This window comes from Crocodylus siamensis, chromosome 10 (assembly GCF_052110815.1).
Source record: "Crocodylus siamensis isolate JL-2025a chromosome 10, ASM5211081v1, whole genome shotgun sequence".
Taxonomy (NCBI): Eukaryota; Metazoa; Chordata; order Crocodylia; family Crocodylidae; genus Crocodylus; species Crocodylus siamensis.
The window spans coordinates 67274675-67296857 of record NC_143404.1 but is presented as its reverse complement, the minus strand read 5'-3'; the positions used below and the strand labels follow the sequence as shown (position 1 = coordinate 67296857).

At 42.4% G+C, this 22183-nt stretch overlaps 1 protein-coding gene across 2 annotated transcripts in view; it reads right to left on the bottom strand.

Annotated features, from left to right (window-relative positions):
* CDH4 (cadherin 4) overlaps positions 1-22183 on the bottom strand; it is a 617364-nt gene that overhangs the window by 235933 nt on the left and 359248 nt on the right. Inside the window, exon 3 of one of the 2 annotated variants that reach the window (XM_090064612.1) lies at positions 13308-13531. In XM_090064612.1, the coding sequence (XP_089920738.1) occupies positions 13308-13531 (224 nt within the window). The remainder of the gene's footprint in view (positions 1-13307; positions 13532-22183) is intronic. The other variant, XM_090064613.1, reaches the window with a different exon arrangement.

Sequence of the window (22183 nt, the reverse complement as noted above, 5' to 3'; positions counted from 1 at the left end):
TCAATATTTAACATGTGTGTGTGTAATATATATATCTATATAGATGTATTGCTACTTGTTAAGGGGATGCCCTGAAGCCTGCTCAGGTTGATGGGAGACCTTCTGTTCAGGCAGCAAATATTGGTCAAGCCCTAGATAGGGGCGACATGAATCTCATGGATGAATGAAATAAAGAGTGCGGAAAGGGTGCTGCCTTTTTCAAGGACCTTTCAAACTTTACTAAACAAGCAATTTTACATTCCCAGTTCACAACCTGGTCTCAGTGAGTTCAATGAAGATTTGTCACTGACTTGACAGGGAAGTGATTCTTCCCCTCTATTCAGCACTGGTGAGGCCACATCTGGAGTCCTGTGTCCAGTTTTGGGGCCTCCACTACAGAAAGGATATGGACAAATTGGAGGGGGTCCTGCAGAGGGCAACAAAAATGGTGTGGGGGGGTTGGGTGCATGACTTCTGAGGAATGACGGAGGGAACTGGGTGTTTGCAGTTTACAGAAGAGGAGACTGAAGGGGGATTTAATAGCAGCCTCCCACTACATACAGGGGGGTTGCAAAGAGGATGGAGATGGACTGTTCTCAGTGATGGCTGATGACGGAACAAGGAGCAATGGGCTCCAGTCGCAGCAAAGGAAGTTTAGACTAGATATTTGGAAGGATTTTCTTACTAGGAGGGTACTAAAACACTGGAACAGGTTACCCAGGGAGGTGGTTGAAGCTCTACCCTTGGAGGCTTTTAAGACCTGGCTAGACAAAGCCTTGGCTGGGATGATGTAGTTGGGGCTGGTCCTGATTTGAGCAGGGGGTTGGACTCGATGTGACCTCCTGAGATTCCTTCCAAATGTAATTTTCTATGATTCGGTGACTTTTATGGGAGTAAGTTTGGGTCTCATGATTGCATTTAAGTGGCCAGGGATGTACAGCCCTATCCACTCTAGGCCTTTTTCTGAACGCTAGCAGATAACACTAGTAGAGTCAGGATTCTACGAGTCAGATCCTCTTCCACTTATTAGGCACCTAAATGAACTTGGGCACCTAAATGTGATCCTATTCCAAGTTACTTGAGTTCTTAAAACGGTTAAAGTGAAAGATGATGGGCCCCCCTCCTCTTTGTTGCTTTTTTGTAGTCTAGTTTGAAAGTTAAGATGACATCATGTTACAAAAGCAGACATATTAATAGGTCCTCAGGGACTTGAAGATGGTGGAACAGGATCATATTCTGGGATCTAATATGTAGACTAGGATCTGATCCTAAAGGGCTGTCCATATTAAAACGATATTATTTTGGATGGCACTGGAGTGCTTGGAGTTATGGCTACACTGGGTTTTTACTGTTCAGCCCTTGAAACAAAGAAATCATGGAGAGTCCCCGTCTGTATTCTGCATTTGCAATAATGGCAAAAAGTACTTATCCAGCTGATGCCAGGCTTTAAACCCTTGCCATTGTTAGTTTGTGGCATGTCAAACTTTAACAGGTGGTCTGTCGTGCTAATAAGCTCAACGCCCGCTTTCAAAGCAGGGCTAAAGAGGAAATAATTCACATAAGAAGAACAGAATCAGGGATTCCAATAACTACAATTCCCATCTCAGGCAGCAAAGAGAAGGCTGCAAGCCATAGTCTTTTCACTAGTCCGCAAATAAAATCAGTGAGTGTGAAATAATACCAGCTTTCACCTTCCGCTACACTTAGCAGTAACCAGTCCAGCCAGCTGGCACCTCTCCCCTTCCAGCCAACCTGTCTTTGATATCAGTCAGCCTCTGGCTAGAGAGACATCTGGAAGTTATTATCCAGCAGAGCATATCACAAACCCATTTACATAACATAATATCATATTTTGTGTTCCTGCTTAGCAGAACATTTTGGATCATGCTAATTTTTGGGTCAATAAGTCACCACTCTCTGCATATAAATAGCATTATGTCTTAAGGTATATTCTTTGAACATTATTAATTTTACAGTGATCATCCCTGGATATAAAACCTTTTCCATTCAGCGTTGAAATATATTACCCCGTGTCTTGGGATAAACAATAACCGTGACTGGAGGAGCGGCGAGAGGCTTTCATTTCCAAAATCTCAACATTACGTATGGCTTACTGAGTTGTCAGCCTTTTTATTTTCATTGCCTCTTTACAGTTTTGGATTACACCCTTCAGAAAACAACTAATATTTTTATTTGGTTTTGGTCTGGTTTAGTATCAATCCTATCGTTTTCCTGAGGAAAGATGGCTGGTTTTTTTTAAACACCACAAACCTTTGCAGAGCTATCATTTCTACTTTCACCCCACCACTGCATATTTTGAAAAGTGGCACCATTTCCTACCTCCCCTCATGTATATTTAAAAATATTTAATCTGAAGCATTTTAGCTGGTTTCCATGGTAGCTATGGGAAGTACAGCAGAAAACGATATTTACCAAACACAAAATAAAACAATGAAAATATATCTGAGCTCTTTAACAAAAGAAACATAGGAGTGATGCTAAATAAACATTTGCATGAATTTTGTTCTAAGGAGACAACATTTTGCTGACATCAGTGACGGTAGCGGAGGAAGAATGAGCCCTTTTTTCCCAAAATACACCATTTTCCTACTTTTTGATCTTTTAGTCAGGAAAGGTATTTCGTTTTGTGTTTTCACGCAGCATAATAAAAGGTTTGCAGAACAAAAGAGGAATTTATTTATTTTAGGGTAATTGATTCTTTTGTATTTAGGTCACTGCTGAATTCGCCAAAGCTGAAGGCAAGGAAAAAAGTATTGATGTAAGACAATACTTCTTATTTTAGACCAGCTTTCATGAAGCTGTTGGGCTGGAACGGTGCAGGTGAGGATCCCAAAATCTGTTTCTCTCAATTGTCCTCACACTGGAGGGCTGTTATGGCTGCCTATCCGTTATATTTACAAATAGTTGTAAAGCTCTGTGGTGAATTTAATCAAAGATAGCTTCACGTCACGTCCCATTAGCATCAAAGCATAAATTGCTATTCATGAACGATTTGTGTCAAAGTGTTCAAAAAACTAGCTTTTTAGCAGCAAGATGTTCCAATGTGCACAGTACTTCAGCGGGGGCATTAATTTAATGTGTTTGCAGAGAAGCCACTAATTGACAATGAGACGTGATTTTGGCAGCATATTCCCACTTTAAAGATAATGAACAGTGTTCAGATATACACAAGAACCCCCTCTGCTCCTAAAACTATACTAATAATTTCTGGTATAAACAGGAATAAGGGGAACCAATCCTGCCAGGGTATTTCAAGTGCCAAATCAAGCTGTTTGATCACTGCTACTTATAAAAGCAAACAGTGGAATTTCAGTATTTGTGACCTTTATCAAATCTGGCTACATACAGTCAAGAATGTTATGTTTGGTTAGGAACTCATTAAACAAAATTACCTCTCCGTTTATAGAAACCATACAATTACAGTATAAAACATTTTAATTAAATCAGCTAGTTAAGCAAAAATTCATTACTTTTTTTTTTCTCATCAGTTAGCAGTGGGGCTGCATAGAGCAGTTCACATTAGAGTCAATTAGTAAGAAAAATTGTCAGATTTGGCAAGTGCACAGGCTTCCATAATACATCAACTGAGAGACAAGGAAAAGTTTGAACGAGATTCTCACTGAGCCTTCTCCCCCAAAGGAGGAAAACAAGGTGGGTAAAATGTACACACATGCATTTTGTGTGCCAAGTACTTACACATGCTCAAGGAAACTGGTGCGTTTATGCGACCAAGCTGTGCCACTGTCTCTACGCACAGCCAATTACCTGGTATTTGTGCACGAAAAAGGATGTGTGCATACCAATTTAAGATTCCTTCTCAACTGCAGTAATGTTATAGTGATGTTGCAACTATGATGGTCCAGGGAATATGCGAGAAGCAAGTTTTGTTAGGCAATATCTTTTATGATACCAACCTTACAGTTGAGAGAAATGTTAGACAACCTTTTGGACACAAAATGCCTTTCCTCAGGCCTGGGAAAGAAGCAGATGCAGTCCAAGATCAACAGCGGGTAGGACAATGACACGTAAAGCAGCAATAGCAGGTAGGGCAATGACATGCAATGACAAAGTAAAGAATTACTACACAGTCGGTTCAACAAAAGATATTACCAACCCCATCTTGCTTCTTTATTTCTGATTCTGCAGTAATGATCATGATGCATATTATGCAGCTGGATGTTTCCATGAGTTTTGGAAAATGTGGTTCCACGTAATTCATCACTAAAACGCAATCAGCTTTGCCGAGAAATACAAGCCCTTCACCTCGCTATAAAATAATTCAGGAAGTAAAATAAGAATATCTGAGCCAGCTGAAAGCACGAGAGGACAATTTTAGTTAGGTGGAATATAATTATCTGGTTTGGGATTTGGCCACGATATCGGAACCCCATTCTTGAGGTCTCCCATGCAAAATAATAAGTAAAACGTGTCAGGAACCAGGAGGCAAAGTAGCTGTAGCGGAGGGAGAGAGCTACTACAACTAAACCACACAGGACTATGAAAAAAGGATCATTAGAAGCGGGCCAATTGTTTTTGTACAGCCCGAAGTCATCATGTTGGCTTTCAAGATTCGCTATCAAACTTTCCTTCCCTTTTCCTCCTGGGCCAGATTCCACTCTCTCACAGGTACATACCTTGCCAAACAGGCTCTGGCTCTATCCCCGCTATGCTTTCATCTACTTCCAAACACTCATCCATTTTTTTTTCTCTTTCCTGTACAACTCTCTGAATGCTGTTCGAATTATTGGACTAGCAGGAGGTGACAACATCATCTGAAAGTAGAGATCTTGATGTACTTTTCCCTCTTCATTTCAAGGTTTGAACATCTTATCCAAACAAGAAAAAGTCTGATGAGATCATGCTTCCTTATATAACTCCCTACACCAACCTGACCTGTTTCACATTCCCTTTTGAAGCACTAGTGCTACTTAGGTATAAGTGTTTAAGAAACATCTATATTACTTTTGCATTCTTCTCTTTTCTTGCGTTTATGAAAGCCACTTTTACCTTCGTCAAGTCAAAGTCCTTCCCATAATTGGCACAAGCCACAATATTTTCAGAGTACTAGTGCTTCACAAGAACTTGGTTGTTAAATTACAGAACTCCTAAACCCTATCTGCTATTGTGATTGCCCGAATTCATGTTATTTGCTCAGGCACTTATGTGGCTGTATTATGGAACAAGGAGAGCACCTATACGATTCTTGTCTTGCTTATTACAAAATAAGAACACTGTTGCAACTTGACGTTAACTCTCTTACTCTGCAAACATCTTGTCAAAAGAGGGGGCATGAAATACCTGAGCTGGAAGACGTAAGCTGATGAGTTCTTGTCCTTGCTGTCCCACCGACTTCCTCAATGGCTTCGAGAAAATAATATTAGAGCTAAAGTTTTAAAACAATGAAATCCTGTTCTATTCACTCATGTGGCTCATCTAATCGAACTGACCCTACTTGGGGCTGTTGATTGAGGGATGATGCTTATAGATTTCAAGGATAGGAAGGGAAGTAAAATGTTCCTACCCAAGTTGTCTGGAAAAGCTAATGCAAATTAAGATGGCGAGACAAGAATCCCAAATCCTGTGTTTTTTTGTTTTTTTTTACACAAGGAAATGCACTAAATATGTGATGATCATGAAAGCCTAATCATGTAGTTAAGATATTTGATAACCAGCTCCCTAAGAAAATCCTTTATGGAGAACTGTGTTCTGGATAGATGCTCATATGGCTGGCAACAAGACTTGTTTAAAATGATTCTGTATCAGGGCAGAATTCTCATTTAATTTCTGTGAACTACATCATGAATGCACATCATGGTGGAAACGTGGTTCAAGAAGGCTGAGAGGGGACCTGATTGTGGCTTACCACTACACCAGAATGTACATCAGGGGCTCGGTGATTCACAAGAGCACCGTGGGCAAAAACTAGAAACAACAGCCACGAACTGCTGGAAGAGAGTTTCAGGCTGAACATTAGGAAAAGTTTCTTTACAGCTAGCGTGTCCAGACTATGGAACAAGCTCCCTCCAGAGGTGGTGCAATCATCTACTCCAGAGGTCTTCAAGAGAGGACTGGACAGTCACCTGGCTGGGGCTCTCTGACCCCAGATGTCTTTCCTGCTCATGCAGGGGGCTGGACCCGATGATACTTCGGGGTCTCTTCCAGCCCTCTGATTCTATTCCATGACCAGTTTTTGAGTACTTATGCATTAGAGATGCCAAGTGCAGCCATGCTACAAAAAAGTTTCAGCATCAAGATCAGCTTTCCCAGTCCTGCACATCTATCATCAGTTCAGTCTGCGACCAACCATTCCAGGCAAAAATTGGGCTCATCAACTCATTCCCAACAACTCAGGCAGAAGGTGATATGCTATCATCTGCAGCTATGAAAGCCAACAATGATAAGCCTTCAGAAATAAAAAGCAAAGAAGCCCCTTAAAAAGTTTGTTTAGGAACTGAAGTTAACTTTATTTCAGAGGGCCCCAATTTTTTATTTAAAAAAGCTTTAACACTGTAAGACATCCCTTCTATGTTTAATATTTATGCATAATGTACTTTGAAGATAGTATGAGCTAGTCAAATGCTATATGTACTCCCTGTTTTGAATACGTTAGTAACTTTTTCTACTGGCTTTTTACTAAACTGGTAAAAAAATTATTTCTGGCCCTTTATGCACTGTTTGGGTTCCAACCTTTCAAGCCATCCCCTGGTATTTTAGCAGGATCTTGCGATGATGAAGTTTTTCTCTCTCATTCCTCGGTTGAGCAAAGCACTCAAGCACTTGCTTTGTTGGGTGAAGGTTTTAAGCAGTTGAAACGATACCTTTTTCTGGGTAATTAGAAAGGTTTGGTAAGTCCACGCACGCAGGACACCTGTGTTTGACTGGTTTGTTCTTGTCACCCTCTGGACTGGTAAAGCCTGGGAGGGAGAATATCAAGTCACTTAACAGTGATATGCACTTTCAGCAAAGTAAAGAGTCACACTGACAAGCTTGGAAGAACTCCAATCCTTCTTTGCCACCAAGGGTTTAACGACTGAGAGTGAAGCCCGTAAGAAGATGAAAATGGGTAGGTTCCCACTGTTCCAAATGAATACATTTTAAAAGATGTCCCTTCATCAACATGCCTATAATGATCCTTGTCCTTGAATTAGACCCATCTTTACAAACAATGATCACGGCATTTATTTTGCAGTGCTATAGTTCAGAACATCTTTTTGGCCCGGTAGTCAGATTTCGGCAGTTAACAACAAAGAACACTGAAACAAAGGTTGAGGGCTTTGATCATGTCGGAGCAAAGCATAAATCATAGATGGGTAAGGTGGATCTCTCCAACTGTTTTCTTTTGTTGGAAGAAGAGACTTTTGCTGTGCAGTTAGCTCTGTTCCTGTTTTATTAGCGGATGAATGAATTTCACTTTGGGATGGGCTTTTACCATCTTTCTGGGCCTGTCCCTAGGGTAGGATGGAGACTATATAAAAAGGTAACATTAGTAAGTTTGGCTGTAAAATTGTATGAAACTCAGTTCATTTTTCAAAGGTGCTGAGGACTTAAAGCTTATGCTGACTTTAAGGGCAGGCTTGGGTTCTTAACACCTCTGCAAGAGCAGGCTGAACGCGTGTACACAGTTTCATGAACGGGTTTTGCAGCTGATGCTGTGATTAAATCCTGGGTGGTCAAATTCACTTAAGCATTAAATTTCCCCAATTATCATGGTCAGTCTCACTGTCAACAGCTATACATTATTAATTTTATTAGTCAACTCTACCACAGACATTAAACGTCCTCCTCTTTTTCAAAGATCTGGTTGAGTTAATTCAGTCCTTTTGTGACCCAGTCAAAACAATGCTTTTTACAAACACTTTTAGGCACCTAGCTAGGGTCTTATGACCCCTCCCACCCCCGGTACTCCTTCCTGCCCATGGCAGGGGGTCGGACTCGATGATCTGTCTAGGTCCCTTCCCACTCAGTGATTCTATGTTTCTATCCTACTCTAATGAAACTCCAGTGATGATAATTTAAGGACTCTGAACGAGGCAAATACCTTTAACAGTCTTGTTCCAGGAGACGGTCACGTTCATGGTGTGTAGTGGCTGATTCTACACGCAGTTCATGAAGGAACGGCAAAATAAGATGGGACATAACATGATGTAGGCAGGGCTTACATCAGTATTGACGTTCGGACACAGACCTCAATACATTCTTGTTCATCTTGGTTGCAGATGTACATAATTTGCAATGTTTTAGTTCTACAATTTCCCTTGACTTCACGTGGCCAACCCTGCCTTCAGCTCTGAAAAGTTGGGAGGGAAGGACAATAAGCTATTGAGACTTGCAAAGAGAATAATTTGAGTACAGAAAGAGATTTCTCCCAGAATAAACAGAGAAGATGGCTGTCATCTCACACGTACACTCTCAACTTCTCTGTCTTCTGGAGCCTCTTCTGCTGATAACTGCTCCCAATCTCTTTCTGTGATATTGATATTAATTTATGAAGTGATAATTACAGATAAATACCAGATAGCAATGAAGAAAAAGCAGTCTGTTACAACTGATTTAATATGTTTAGACACACATGGGTACAGAAAAGAGAGAGGCCAGACTGCATTTTGTGGTCTAGCTCTTCACCTGCTGCAAAATGGCTCAGGCCCTAGGGTCACTGACTTCAAGGGGTGACCGGAGTAATGGAGACCGAGGGCGGCTCCGGCGCTCATTTTGTACAGACGGATAGGGGCAGCACGTAGGCTAGAAAGCAGATGGATATGGAGACATTCAGACTTGGGGCAATTTCAGTTTCTGCACATGTGGAAGGTAGAATACGTTGAAGATTGACGCCTTCAGATATATCACTGCTTACAAGTATTACGCTAAAGCAAAAGATGGAAACTAAGATGAAAACTAAGTCAACAGGTATTTGTCGGGGAAGAATACTGGAATGAAGATGACGCTACACAGCTAATTCCAGATAAGTAAAGCCTAACAAGCTGATTGTTTTTTTCTTTTGGAGTATTATGCCATTCAGGTTTATCTTTCAAAAATGCTGATGTGAGCTATAAGGGCTTAATAAACAACAGTTTCTTTTCTTTTTTTCTTTTTTCTTGTGTGTGTGCAAATTATACCCACAGGTCCCATTGACACTTTCAATTGCAACAACAGCCAGTCAGATGAGAACAGCGTAAGAAACTTTATCTTAAGTATTTATTGTTATGCTAGAATATCACTCAGTTTCCTCTGGGGTAATTCAGCACTCCGGTGGGAAATATGTGACCTCATTTGCATTTTCTAATTGAATTGCTATCAGGTTTCTTGCAAGACTGAACAAAAAAAAAAGTTCCTACAGTTACTAACACCACTTGTGTTAACCAGCAAAAGGTTTACCTTCAAGTGGTTGCTAGGAGAGGAAAAAAAAAAAAAAAAAAAAAATCTATTCTTTATGGCTCGTAAATTGCCTTGGATTTTTATACTTACCCTCTCTGCGATCAATTTTATCCTACTCTAATGAAACTTAGATATTGTCATTAAAATCCTTCTACTACAATGGTTTCCACTGGAAATTTGCCCACTTTGCTGTGGTAAATGGATAGAGTTACCTCATGTTTATTCAGCAATGCCTACCCTTCCTTTAATCAACGGGGCACATACTGAAATCAGACTGTTCAGTTATCTAAGACAATTAGCACATTTTAAGGGTATGATATAGAGAAGAAACAGGGTCAGGGTACTAAGCTCACCGTTAAAACGTGAGCTTTCAACAAGAGCAACCACAGTGCGACGGCTGAGATACGTGCATAGTAACAGATGCTCTGATTCTTCAATGCAAGCTCAGACAGAGGATTTGAATTGAGTGCCAACTCCACCTGGGGACAGCGGTCTGCAAGGTCTTATTTCAGGGCTTCTGAAATGTAGCAGTGTCCCCGTCTTGTAGGCAGAGCTACAGCCCCCATCACCACACGACAGGAGCATCTCGCCTCCTTTAATGCATTTAACCACATGCACTTCTGTGAGCGAGAAAGGTATCCAGCCATTTTGGTGGCAAAAGCAATTAGGACTCGTAGTAGACGTGGTATCTTTTATTAGACCAACTGGATTTTTGCAAAAAAAAGTCTTTAATTGCAAGCGTAAACACCCTTCATCAGGCAGCGGAGAAAAGACTGTACCCGGGGGAAATATTACAGTTGTTTCTCTGATGCCTGATGAAGGGTGTTTGTGCCTGAAAGCTTGCAATTAAAGAATTTCTTTTTGCAAAAATCTGTCTGGTTGAATAAAAGATATCATATCTACCACGAGCCCCATTTGCTGAGAGATAGAAAAGTGCCAATGTTCATTTTACATGTGGGGGACTGAGACACAGAGGAACTAACAGACCTGCCCAAGGTGACACGCACACCGTCTTTGGCAGACAGAGGCGTAACTAGCGTGTCTGCACCCTGGGCAGAGAGGACAGAGGGCAGGGGAAGGGGTCTCAGTGTTACCTGCCCTGGAGACTCGAACACCCTGGCTACTGCTGCTGCCACTGTGGCAGCACAATCAATGTGCCCCCTAAGTTTGCACCTGGGGCTGGTGCCCCACTAGCCCAACCCTAGCTGGGGCTGGAAACCCAATTTCCCAAGTCTTACACTAGTGCCCTTGCTATTTGGCTAAATAGTACATTAGTGCCCTCGCTGTTTGGATAAATTCTCTTCTCTCTAACGCTTGTAGCATAGTAACCATTACTACAAGCTGGACTTTAAACGGTGCCCATTCCAGGTGGTATAATCATTTCCTCAAGAAATTTCAATTTGCTGAAAATTATGAACCGTATGTTGTTTCCCCTTAAAGGACCATGCTACTAGGGAGAAGAGGGGAAGGAAACCTTGTTACTCGGAGTACTTGTGCAGCAGATGGCCATCCAATGGAGGGGGATGGAAGACCACAGGTGAGTGCTGATCAGACCAGACCAGACCATGCCTCCTCCAAAATTACATACCAGCAAACAACCATACACTGACTGCAGGATGCTGGGGGACAGATTCATAGTTATCCCAGAACTATCAACTATGTACATAAACCAGTCATAAGCACACAAAGGAAAATGAGGGATGCTGGTTGCCCACACCAAATCAGAGACTGCACAATAATGGCTTGTAGTTCTCGGAAGAAAAAGCTTGCCAGAGTCAGAAAAGTCCCTAACACAGTTGCCTGTAGATGCATTTTTGCTCGAGTCATATTATATCTACTAAGAATACTTGTCAAATGTGTTTCCTGGAATTTCTATGAAACGCCGGTTATTAGGGTCGCGACCTGAAACAAATCGAACTGGATGTTGTTGGTTTTCAGCGTGGCAGTGTTATCTTTGAAAATAATCCCACAATCATGTTTATGTCCTTGGTAAACAAAGCATTATTTTGCTTGCAAAAAGCACAAGTGCTTAAATAAAACACAAGTTAGATGCTGGTAATGTGGACCCACAATAAAACTGTCTGTGACCTTGTCATTAGTCTTGTTTTTCATATTTTTTTCAGCCTCAAACTATACACTAATAAGGCTTTTAGAAAGGAATGATCTGAATTTTAAAAAGCTGTAGCTCCACGTTGAACCAGAGTTCAGCTTATATTATCAGTAGATGGGTTTCCAAATATTTGGCTAAAGCAGAAATGGGTGTTCACAGAGTTTTCTTTGTGCTTTCAGCTGAGCTGAGCTGAAACTCTGAAGTCGTACGGAAGTTACATTACTTTCTTCCTCCAGGATTTAATCACTGTGGGCGCGTCTACACATTCAGTAATACGCTGTAGTTGCTATGCATTAAATGTAGTACTTGGTTAACCAAGTGCTAAATCAATGCGCAGTAACTTGTGCTATGTAGCGCCAGCCGGCGCACAGGTTTTTAATGACACTTACTGCGCAGTAGCCCAATACTACTGTGCAGAGTATTAGCATGGTTTTTGCCTGGCACACTACTGTGCAGTGCTTTTAGGCTACTGTGCAATTAGCAACTCATGTAGACGCACCTGTAACAGGGAAGCGGTGTTCCTTTTGTTACTAAGTGGAAACACAGATGATACAACATGCAGGGCTTAATCGTGTCTAGCATGAACTGAAGTTATCCTGGGGAATGAGGCAGAGGGGAAGCATATATTTATACAGATCTATGCCTCACCCTAGCTCTGGGGTGAATATACCGCAGAATGCAATTCCTTTGAATGCTCCTCCCCCTATTTCTCTCTGCAGGTAAAAATTGGCCCAAAGGGAATGGAGAGAGCTAGACGCACTGAAGGAGTCGCTGGCATCACCTTAAAGCCTGGAGAAAACTAATGAGTCTCTGATCTGCCCCTGGGAGTGCAGTGAACCGGCGTTGTTGCCAAGAGAGGGTTGTGTTTAAATGGCACAGCGCACCCCTCGGATGCTGCCTTCTTCTGCTCACATTGAGGACAATAAAGATATAACATCAACAATAATAAATGTGAATCTTGCTTCGGGAAAGAGCCCTTAAATATTGACTGGTGAGTATTGTAAGCCTTTGGCACCAGCTTGCATTATTCAACTCCAGTTAAGGGAGGACATGGGCACTCAGTGGACTGGATGCCTGCCACAAAGGTGCCATGTTGTGCCTGACTGCCCTTTTGGCCAAGGGGGGCTTTGTGCCAGCATGTGTTTCTTATCAGGCAGCTACCACGCTCCTAGTCCTTGTTGTCTTTTGAAGAAAACAAGCTTAAATCTCCAATCTGGATCGCCTCTATGAGAGCTCTCGGCTCTTCCACTGGGCTGCAGAAACAGACAGATGGCTCATTGAAAGAAATTTATCATCGTACCATGCTGGTAGAAGAGTCCACGGGTCAAATTCTGCTCTCAGCTATAGCTATGGAGATGGAGTCAATGTGCAACTCAAGCTTTAAACTATTTCACCAGAGAGCAGAATTTTACCCCGTGTCGCTTGAGAAGAGACTAGTTAAATTCTGGCAGGAAGATAGGCACAGGATTGTCTCACCATACCTTTATTTGGAGGGAAATGATGAACAATAAAAAGCAAAGACATGACAGTCTGAAAAATCCTCTATAAGGCAAGAAGCTTCTCTATATAACAGAACTAAGCCATCAGTTAAAAACATACAAGTCTGAAATAAGGAGCATCTTCTCTAATAATGCCAAGTGAAAGCACGTGCAAGGAAGGGAATAAGCTTGCAAGACGCTAGCCACTGTTTGTGGCTTTTCCTATTTAGAAACTGGCCCTGTAAATATGATGAGACAGACTGTGTAATGCCCGCCTATATTATGTTAATCTTTTTACAGAAATAGGGAACACATGCAGATTTAGTCAGGAAAAACAGCCTCTTTACCTTGTGACCACTGTGTTGCAACTTCTCTCCCACCAACAGTCTGACCATTGTTTCCCATCTCTCTAGGGTTTGGTGGTCCCATGCAGTCACCACAAACATTGTCTGCTTCAAAGGGGTATGCACCGGATGGGCAGCATAGACAGTCCCATCTGTCCTCACCTTGAAGTCCAAGTTGTTGGTTTCATACCGAACTCCCTTGTTCCCAGCACAGCCATTAAATTTTACTAGAATAGGAGGCAAGAGACAGAGGAGAACTGTGAGATGGGTATGATAAGAAAAGCAATCAAACACAAGTTTCAGACATTTAATTTTCAGCAACGTGCTCTATATCTCTAATAACCATCAAGGAAATGATTTAACTGTTTCTTCGACCTTTCAGGAATGCTCCTGTGCTTTATCTTCAGCCCCAGGGGAAGAAGCTGCAAGCCATTTTTAAAGTATTTGATACAGTTTCATTAGATCTAAAACGCAGCTGTTCCCCATTTCTACAAGTGGATTTCTCCCTTGTCACCATTATCTTTTAAATTCAACTGGAGTCTATTACCCACGCTGTGGGTATTCTTTGCACAAAATGTATTCTGTTTCCCTAATCCTTCAACAATCTACCCACTAGATAAGATATTTGTACATGCTTAACTGAAATGTAAAGCCCCATAACAATTCAATTATCAGCAGTATGTAACTTAATAAAAAGAAATTAAAAAATCATTTTAGAAAATGTATCCCTGTGCTGAAGTTTCATACATGCAGGCAGCACAGTAATCTGCTATCTGACCGCTCTCTATACTACATTCCTGTGAAAAGGGCAGAACTCTGAAACAGGTCCAAAAACACAACATGGAGTCTAAAAAATAGGGTGTCTGATCAAGGGTCCCTTAATGTAGAAATCTATTTTGCACTTAAAATCGAATGATGGTAATGTATTGTCTTGTTAACAAGTACTTTTTTGCTGACACCTGGCTGAACATCACCAATGCTGGGCTAAAAAAATACCCTATCTGTGAAATAGCAAAATTGACAGATTAGATGGATTTGAACCTGCAACCATTTGCACACAATTAGATCACTTTCTGCTGCTCCATTAGTTCATTGGATAATATGCACATATATTACACCAGATAAAATATTTCAAGGAAGTGCAAATGGATATACAGCTAAGGTACTTACATGGCACCTATTACTGTAGCATCTCAGTGCTTCACGGTCTTTAATACATTTATCCTCATAACACCACTGTGAAGTACTGCCAGCCTCATTTGCTATACAGGGATCAGAGGGGCAGAGTGACAAAAAGACTTCCCAAAGTCACATGGGACATATGTAGTGGAGCAAGGAACTGAATCTTGGTCTCCCGAGTCCCCAGTTAGTGGCCTAGCCAGTGGACCGTCCTTCTGCTTTATTATGCACACTGCATCCCTTAATGAGTGCAGTATTGAGTTTGTTTCTTAACGGCGCTGGCTTGAAAAGGCTTTCCAGACTGCATATTTATTTAAATGACATTAGTACATTTTTATATCTGTGCTGTTGGAACTGTCACCTAGTGCTGCAGTAAATTATGAGGCACCAACAGCAAATGTCACATTTTGCTGATAAAAAAAGAAGATGGATAAAGTTACCTAGTATTTTTTTTTAAGCAGGTATTAAAGCAATTATGGGGGGAAGGTTTTGTTTTCAAGTAATTTCACTGTCACAGATTACATGCTTTAATGACTAAGGGAAGAGCTCCTTGATATTTTGTTTAATAAAATTTATATTTCTATGCCTTCACCTTTCATTATTGCTAGGTTTGCAATAAATAAACTTCTGTGTGCATCTTCTTGTCTAGAGTTTTCCACTTCAGGCATCTGCCCCATTTGCTATAACGCCCCCCCCCCCCACCCCCAGGACACTACAATAACACATTTTTCTGTGTAATAGGACCTGTTATCTCCTCCTTTCTTCTGGGTGCTAATGAAAACGATTCCTCTGTTTATCTAAGAAACAGAGTATTACAGTACTGTTTCTATGGCCCACTTTCTGAAGGTTTTGATATTTTGGGTCCAGTCAGTGATGCCCCTGAAAACAGAAGACGTTGAGCCAAACGAAAGCTCAGGCCCTCTGTTTTTGCAAAGGCAAAGCTTGTGCATTCAAGAGGAGCTCTGCTTGGCCTAGGGATGTGGGCAGGGCATAGGAATAGGCCCCACTTGATTTCAATAAAAAAAATTAGGATTGTTTCGGGCCACAAGAGTTCTGACAGGGAAAGGAACTTGAATCAAAGCTCTTTCGCCTTGGGGCTGTCTGGATTGAAGAGTCTTATTCAAGCCCATGAACTTTTGCTTTTATATTGAAATCGCTGTCAAGTTACTGCATGAAGACAGAACTCTTGCTCGCAGCCCACCGAAATCCAATAGAGGCCTTCATTGGTTTCAATGAGCTTTAAGCTGCAGCCCTAAGGAAGCATACACAACACTTCTGACACTATCAGAAACAGGCCACGCTAAGTGCTTGTGAACGTGATGTCATCAGAAAACCGTGATGTAGTTAGTATTTTAAGGGCAGGTTTGCAATACCACCTAAGGGCTTTAGAGATTGACTTCCACTGGGATTTATGCTCCTAAATCTCTTAGGAACTTTTGAAAATCTCCCTTTTTACTTATAGCTACATTAAATATATAGAAACACATTATGGTGTTAGACAGATGTAGGATGGTCAATTAATGATTTGTTTTCAGAAAACTCCTCTCTTTTGTTCGGTACAGGTAAACATTATGTAAACTGGAGAATGATTAAGCCTTTCATTTATGGCAGGGCACTGTAAAAAAGCAATCAAATTCAGTTCTGTAATTGGTATGGTTTTCTGCAATACCTATATATCATACACATAAAGTATAATGGATAATTAAGCCAGACAGACAAAGCAAGAACGTTACAATTGCGGCAATTCAGTGCTTATTCTAATTTAGTAAAGATTTAACAAATACACAAAGTACTACTAATTGGGTGAAAAGAAATCCTTCTGATATGTTCATACTGATTCAGTATTCAAAATACTTAAACATCTGCTTAAGACACAGTGCGCTGCTCCAATATGCTGCTCTTGTGTCATATGTCACTGTGTCGACTTTTATGCTCCATTATCTAAAAATGGCTACCTCTTAGACAAAGTCCCTCTGTGATTCACTAATTACTTCCATTAGTTTAAAACAAACTTGACTAGAGACAGAGAGGATCCTGAGAGAAATTAAGTCTAATTTTTTAAACAAGCAAAGTCTCTGCTCCATACTGTTCCACACACGATACCATAGCCAGATGAATTAAATATGAGGAACTCCTCCTTGACTGAGGTCTTAGGAGAGCAAAAAGAGAGAAGACTTCAAGGACACCAGAATCTGTGAAGTTTTGCTGGTATGGAGATCTCAGCCTTGCAAAGCTGCCTGAATAATAATTAAATATATTAGGCCGAGTTCAACTTTAGCATCACTTCATTAGCTCAAGTAGAATGACACTGGGGATGCATTTGGTGGGTTGTGGACAGAGAGAGCGATACACTCCAACATCCAAGCAATTTCTAGCTTCACTGGGAATACTTGCTTAAAGGGCTCACAATCTGGCCAGAGCAATCGCTATTACGTTCTCTTCTGTACGTCCTGAAATGCTCTCTTAGGTCTCAATCCTGAGAGATACACTGCCATTGCTGACTTCGGTGAGAGCTGTGAGTGCTCAACACCTGTCTGGATCAAGTCCATAGTGACTCAACGCACTAATGTTTTCTGTACCATTTTCATCTCTCACCAATACATCATGCCTATGACAGATAGGAATTTATTTATGTCCTCAATCGGATGATACATGATCGCATGCTACAAAAACTGCTTCAGTAAATTATGCAAAGGACAAATGCCACGCTGGAAAAAAACCTTCTATAGCAGCTCTGTCAGCTATTGCTGTATAATCTCAGCTGTGACCTCAGGTGAGCACATAAATATTAGGGCTGCTAAACGATTAAAAAAAAATTGATCACGATTAGTTGCATGATTAAAAAATTAATTGCAATTGATCACAATTTTAATCGCACAGCTAAAAATTGAAAATTATGCACAGAAAATCTCAAAGTTGTATAAAATTATGTAGGTATTTTGTATGTTTTTGGGGGGGTGGGGGGTGTTTGTTGGGGGGGCTTATTGGTGAAGGTGTGGGGGGCTGTGGGTGTGTGTGGGGGTTTTGGAACCCAGGGCGGGGGGTCCCTGCACACCCTGGCAGGACGTGGGGTGCTGTGGCTCAGGAGTGAGGGGCAGCAGCAGGGCTGGAGGGCTGTGGCTTGGAAGTGAGGGGAAGACGCACACACACGGCAACACACACTACCCAGCAGGTAAGTGTATGGGGTGGGGGGAAGGGGCATGGGGGAGCAGATCGAGGTCCCCAAGGTGAGGGAGGGAGTGAGCAGAGGCAGGGGCTGGGGTGAAGGGATCCCAGGGTGGGTTGTGAGCTGTGGGTGGCTCATCCAGGCGTGCCGCGAGGCTCCCACCGCTGTGCACACCCCAGAGGAGACATGGGGGGATGTGCCCCCTGGATTTGTGCATGGGGAGGAGGTGGCCTTCTGTTGAGGGCTGGGACTCTGCGCCGGGCTGCCATTGCCCCAGGAGTCACACGACGCTTTGTGCCTCCCACCAGGAGTGTTCCCATCAGGGACCTTGCAGGAGACTTTCCCTCCTCCTGCTTCCGGTGATGCCTGCAGCATCAGGGCAGGCAGGGCACGTGGAGCAGCCACTGCATGCTCCCTGGGCAAAGGCCCAGAGCTGTAGAGCCCCAGCCTGCAGCAGCAGCCTACCTCCGCCCCATGCACAAATCTGGGGGCATATCCCCTGGGGTGCCCACAGCAGTGGGAGCCCCTCCCCTGCGCCCTTGGATGAGTGGCCCATGGCTCCAGTCATCCCACGGTCCACCCCAGGCCCCATTCATCCTAGCCCCTGTCCCTGCCCCTCTCCCCCCCTCACCATGCAGGCCTCAATTTGCCTCCCCCACCCCCTTTCCCCTTCACAGACTTGTCTGCTGGGCAGTGCTCCACACACTGCTGGGCTGTGTTCCTGGCTGCCTGCAGGCTGCGGCTGTGTGTCCATGTCCGTGCGTGCCCCTCCCCCCCGCTGCAGCCACTTGGAACCCGCGCCCTGGCTGCCCTGCGGTCCTCTCCGCTGGCAGCACTGCCCCGTGGGGTCTGGAAGCTGTGGTGACTGGAGCAGAGCCTGGGTGCAGGCTCCAAAACCACCTGCCTGGATTAATGATTTAAAACGATCAACACAAACAACAATTAACACGTTAATCGTGTGTGTTAACCGTGATTAACTGGCAGCCCTAATAAATATCTTTTCAATAAGGTGCACAAAGATTCGGGCATCTAATTCAAACTCTCATAGTCTAATGAGAGGTGAAAATTAATCCAGGCAGAGACACATTGACAATTTGTATCATAACAATTAAAACGAAGTGCCTTAAATGGAAAATCCCAACAGGCAGATTCATAAGGATTGCACACGATGCACAAATTCTTTAAGGAAGTAGGATGGGTAAATAACCTTGTTTCAGAGTTTTGGAAGTGGGTGGGTTAGTCATACGGAGCTGGAATTAGGCTGTTTTAGTGATCTTCACTGCCCATACGTTACGACTATTTTGTGCACTTGGGGCATGCATTCCACAGAATGACGCCCCTGCTCAAATGTTGGTCTGTACCAAGGTGTCTGTACATACTGTGTGAAGTGAAAACCTCAGAATGACATTTCAACAGGAACGGGATATACTGTGCCTTTTGTAAGTACTAGCATGATGTGTCCATCGAACCCTGCCTTTGTAAGAGCACGTTTTAGGACACTTAGCAACGAATGCTACGCACACTTTATTCACAAGTGAATTCAGCAGACTCCCATTGAGTGTACTTGGGATTTGGAGTCTAACAGGTGTGGATCCTGTGGTCTTTTCAATGATCTACCCATCAGATACAGATGGGCATACAGACATGCGACCGTGTTTCCATGCAGTTGGGCAGAATTCCTAGCACTCTTCTGTGCTATCCTCATTAGCTCTCATGCACTCCTCCTTCCCCACCACACATCAAGTAAGCTTCCACAGGATTTTACATCCTTTCTTCAAATCATTTATATAATTAATCCTGACAAATATCACATTATTATGCTGTAATGAATAGCATTGCTCAATAAACGGGAAGAGCTTTCCAACCTTTCATACCTCCCCCAGCTTTTTACTTTAAGTGATGTAGACTGTAAGTTAAATATTCACACCATGTCAGACATTTGTCTTTTTCTTCTTTAGAAAGCTCTAAATTTATGTAATTTGCAGTGGATGCAACTCTGGACTTAAAAAATAAGTTCACAAATAAATAAATAAGCATTGGCTCTGTTTACCAAGCTCAGATCTCTGTGGACTTGAATCTATCTTTCTTTGACCAGTTTGAAGTCTAAGGAACACTGCATGAATTTAACATTCAAAGGCAGCGGCATCAGTAATTAGGATTTCAGATAAACAGCAGAGCCCCACATCTATCATTTTTACAGGATGGTAAAAAAAAAAAAAAAATTTTTTTTTTTTTTTTTACACTATACTGTGGAAAAATGTTCAGTGATGCTTATCGAAAGCTTATGTTGAAAACAGCATCAAATGCCCGATGAAAAGAAAACCAGGACAGCACCCTCATTAGCAGGCTTTTAGGTTTAACCCTTTACCCCCATCATTTTTAATTGCTTGCTCTACGAAAGGAGGCAATATGACAATTTGATATGGGGAAATAGGTAGTGAATGACGGGCAGAGAATCTGCAGCAGGCTGTTTGGCATCTAAAGAAAAAATGAGTTGTATGTTTCTTCAAAAATGACACAGGATAAAAAAACCCAAAAAAACCTCCAACAAGTTTATGTATTGTTCCTTTTTATTATGTAGCTTGTTAGACTAGCTGGACAGAGTCAAATGATCAGACAAAGAGTTTGCTAGATTTATGGTCAGATACTGAACTTAGTTGCCCCCAGACATCTCAGGAAGAGGTTGATTGGGAAAGGTTTGCTTGAGTTTAATATGATATTGAATGGAATACACGGAAAGAGCCTTGAGCCTTGCTTTCTGGGTTCAAGACAAAGCACATTTGTCCTCCTTTCACCTGCTAACAAATTTCCACCAAACTGGCCAGGGCCACTACATCCAAGAATGACTCTTTTCCTTTCCCAGGAGTTGCCCCTGGCAAGATAGCATCCTGCAATTCAGAACGATTCGCCCCTGAGGAGCGCCGCTTTCTTCCACGTTGCCTAAGGAAACCAGTCACGTTATCCAGATAAAAACAGTTTCTCTTCTCCTAGATTTTAAAGCACGTCTTATAAATGCTTCTATCTTTAAGTTCCAAAATTAAACACTTGCAGCATAAATCTAAGTTTGATCAACTAATTAGCTCAGCTACCTTTTTTCCCTAACCGTGACAGTTGGACCATCCCTCTAGTGCAGTGATTCCCAAAGGGCGGACTGTGAGAGCGGTAGTGTGTGCTGTGAAACTTTATCAGTATCGGATCTGACCTGTGGAACCATGTCATCAAGCCCACGGGGCTCCCCATGGGTCGGGAAATTTGGTGGAGGAGGAGCAGTGGCAGTTAACCCTGCTGCCAGTCCCCCGCTGCCAAAAGTCCAAGTTCTATGTGGCAGGATCAGGCCTTGGCTGCACTGACTCCATGCCATGAGACTGAGAGCTGGCCTGAGGACCTGGCACAGCTCATTTGGCCCATGGGGCCAAAATTTTGGGGCACTACTGTGTATGTATATGCCTTTTCTGCTGTAAAAGTGAGGTGCACTGCCAATTTTTATCCAGAAAAAAGTGTGCCCCAGGTATCAAAAGTTTTTGAAACATTGTTTTAATTAATTGTATGCAGCCATTTCATTCTAAAGAAGAAATAGTTCAGAGCCTACAAGTCCAAACTGGAAAAGTCATCTCTTTGCAAACAGTAGCTCTCTCTGTATGATACACTTATAGGATAAATATACTAAGTCAAATTCATCCTGCTATCATTGCAATGAAATCAAGGAGTTTCACCACGGAGAAATCTGATCTAATGCAAACGTGCCTTAGGGGGTAACCACTGAATGTCTCAGTCACTTATGGAATGGTCTCAGCTGAATATTTCCGAGCACAGGACTTTACAGTGTAAATGTGTTTACTTCATATTAATTCTTCATGTAATCTTGAGCAAATCACTAGCTTTGCTTCTTTTGTCCCAGTGCTACCATGCATCTGCAGTCAAACCTCCTATTGATGTCAATGAACAGGTGGACAAGGAACAATTTAGGGTAGCAGTGCCTAAAGTTTTCACCCTGTGGGCCAGACAAGTGGAGGCAGGTCATTCTGTGAACCCAGTCCAGTGCCCAGTGCTAGCTCAGCTACAGCTCACTACAGCTGCCCAGGAACATCGTGGCCCAGGTCTGATCCAGCTGAATGGGGCCGAGGCATAATCCAAGCATACAGCAAAGGCCTAGCTAGGGCCTGACCCAACTGTGCCCAGATGGCGAGGCCCAGACCTGAACCAGCCATGTAGGACTTGGAAATGTCACAGTGGAGCAGTGGCACTCCCACGCCACCAAAACTGCAGACCCTTGGGGAGCTGCGTAGGCCACATGACATGCCAGGTATAAGGTACCCCTGATTTAGGGGTACTTAAACAGCTTTTATCTGACAGTTACAATAGCATCAAATAAGGCATCTGAACAAGACTTGGCTTAGACACCATAGGAAGAAAAAGAGGTCACCACATTTAAATACAAATATTATCCCATAAGTACTGGTGGGCAATCTCTTGCCCCAAACGGCATCTGTTTTCTGAAAAGAGGAGTGAGAACATTCAGTCCCTCATACAATCT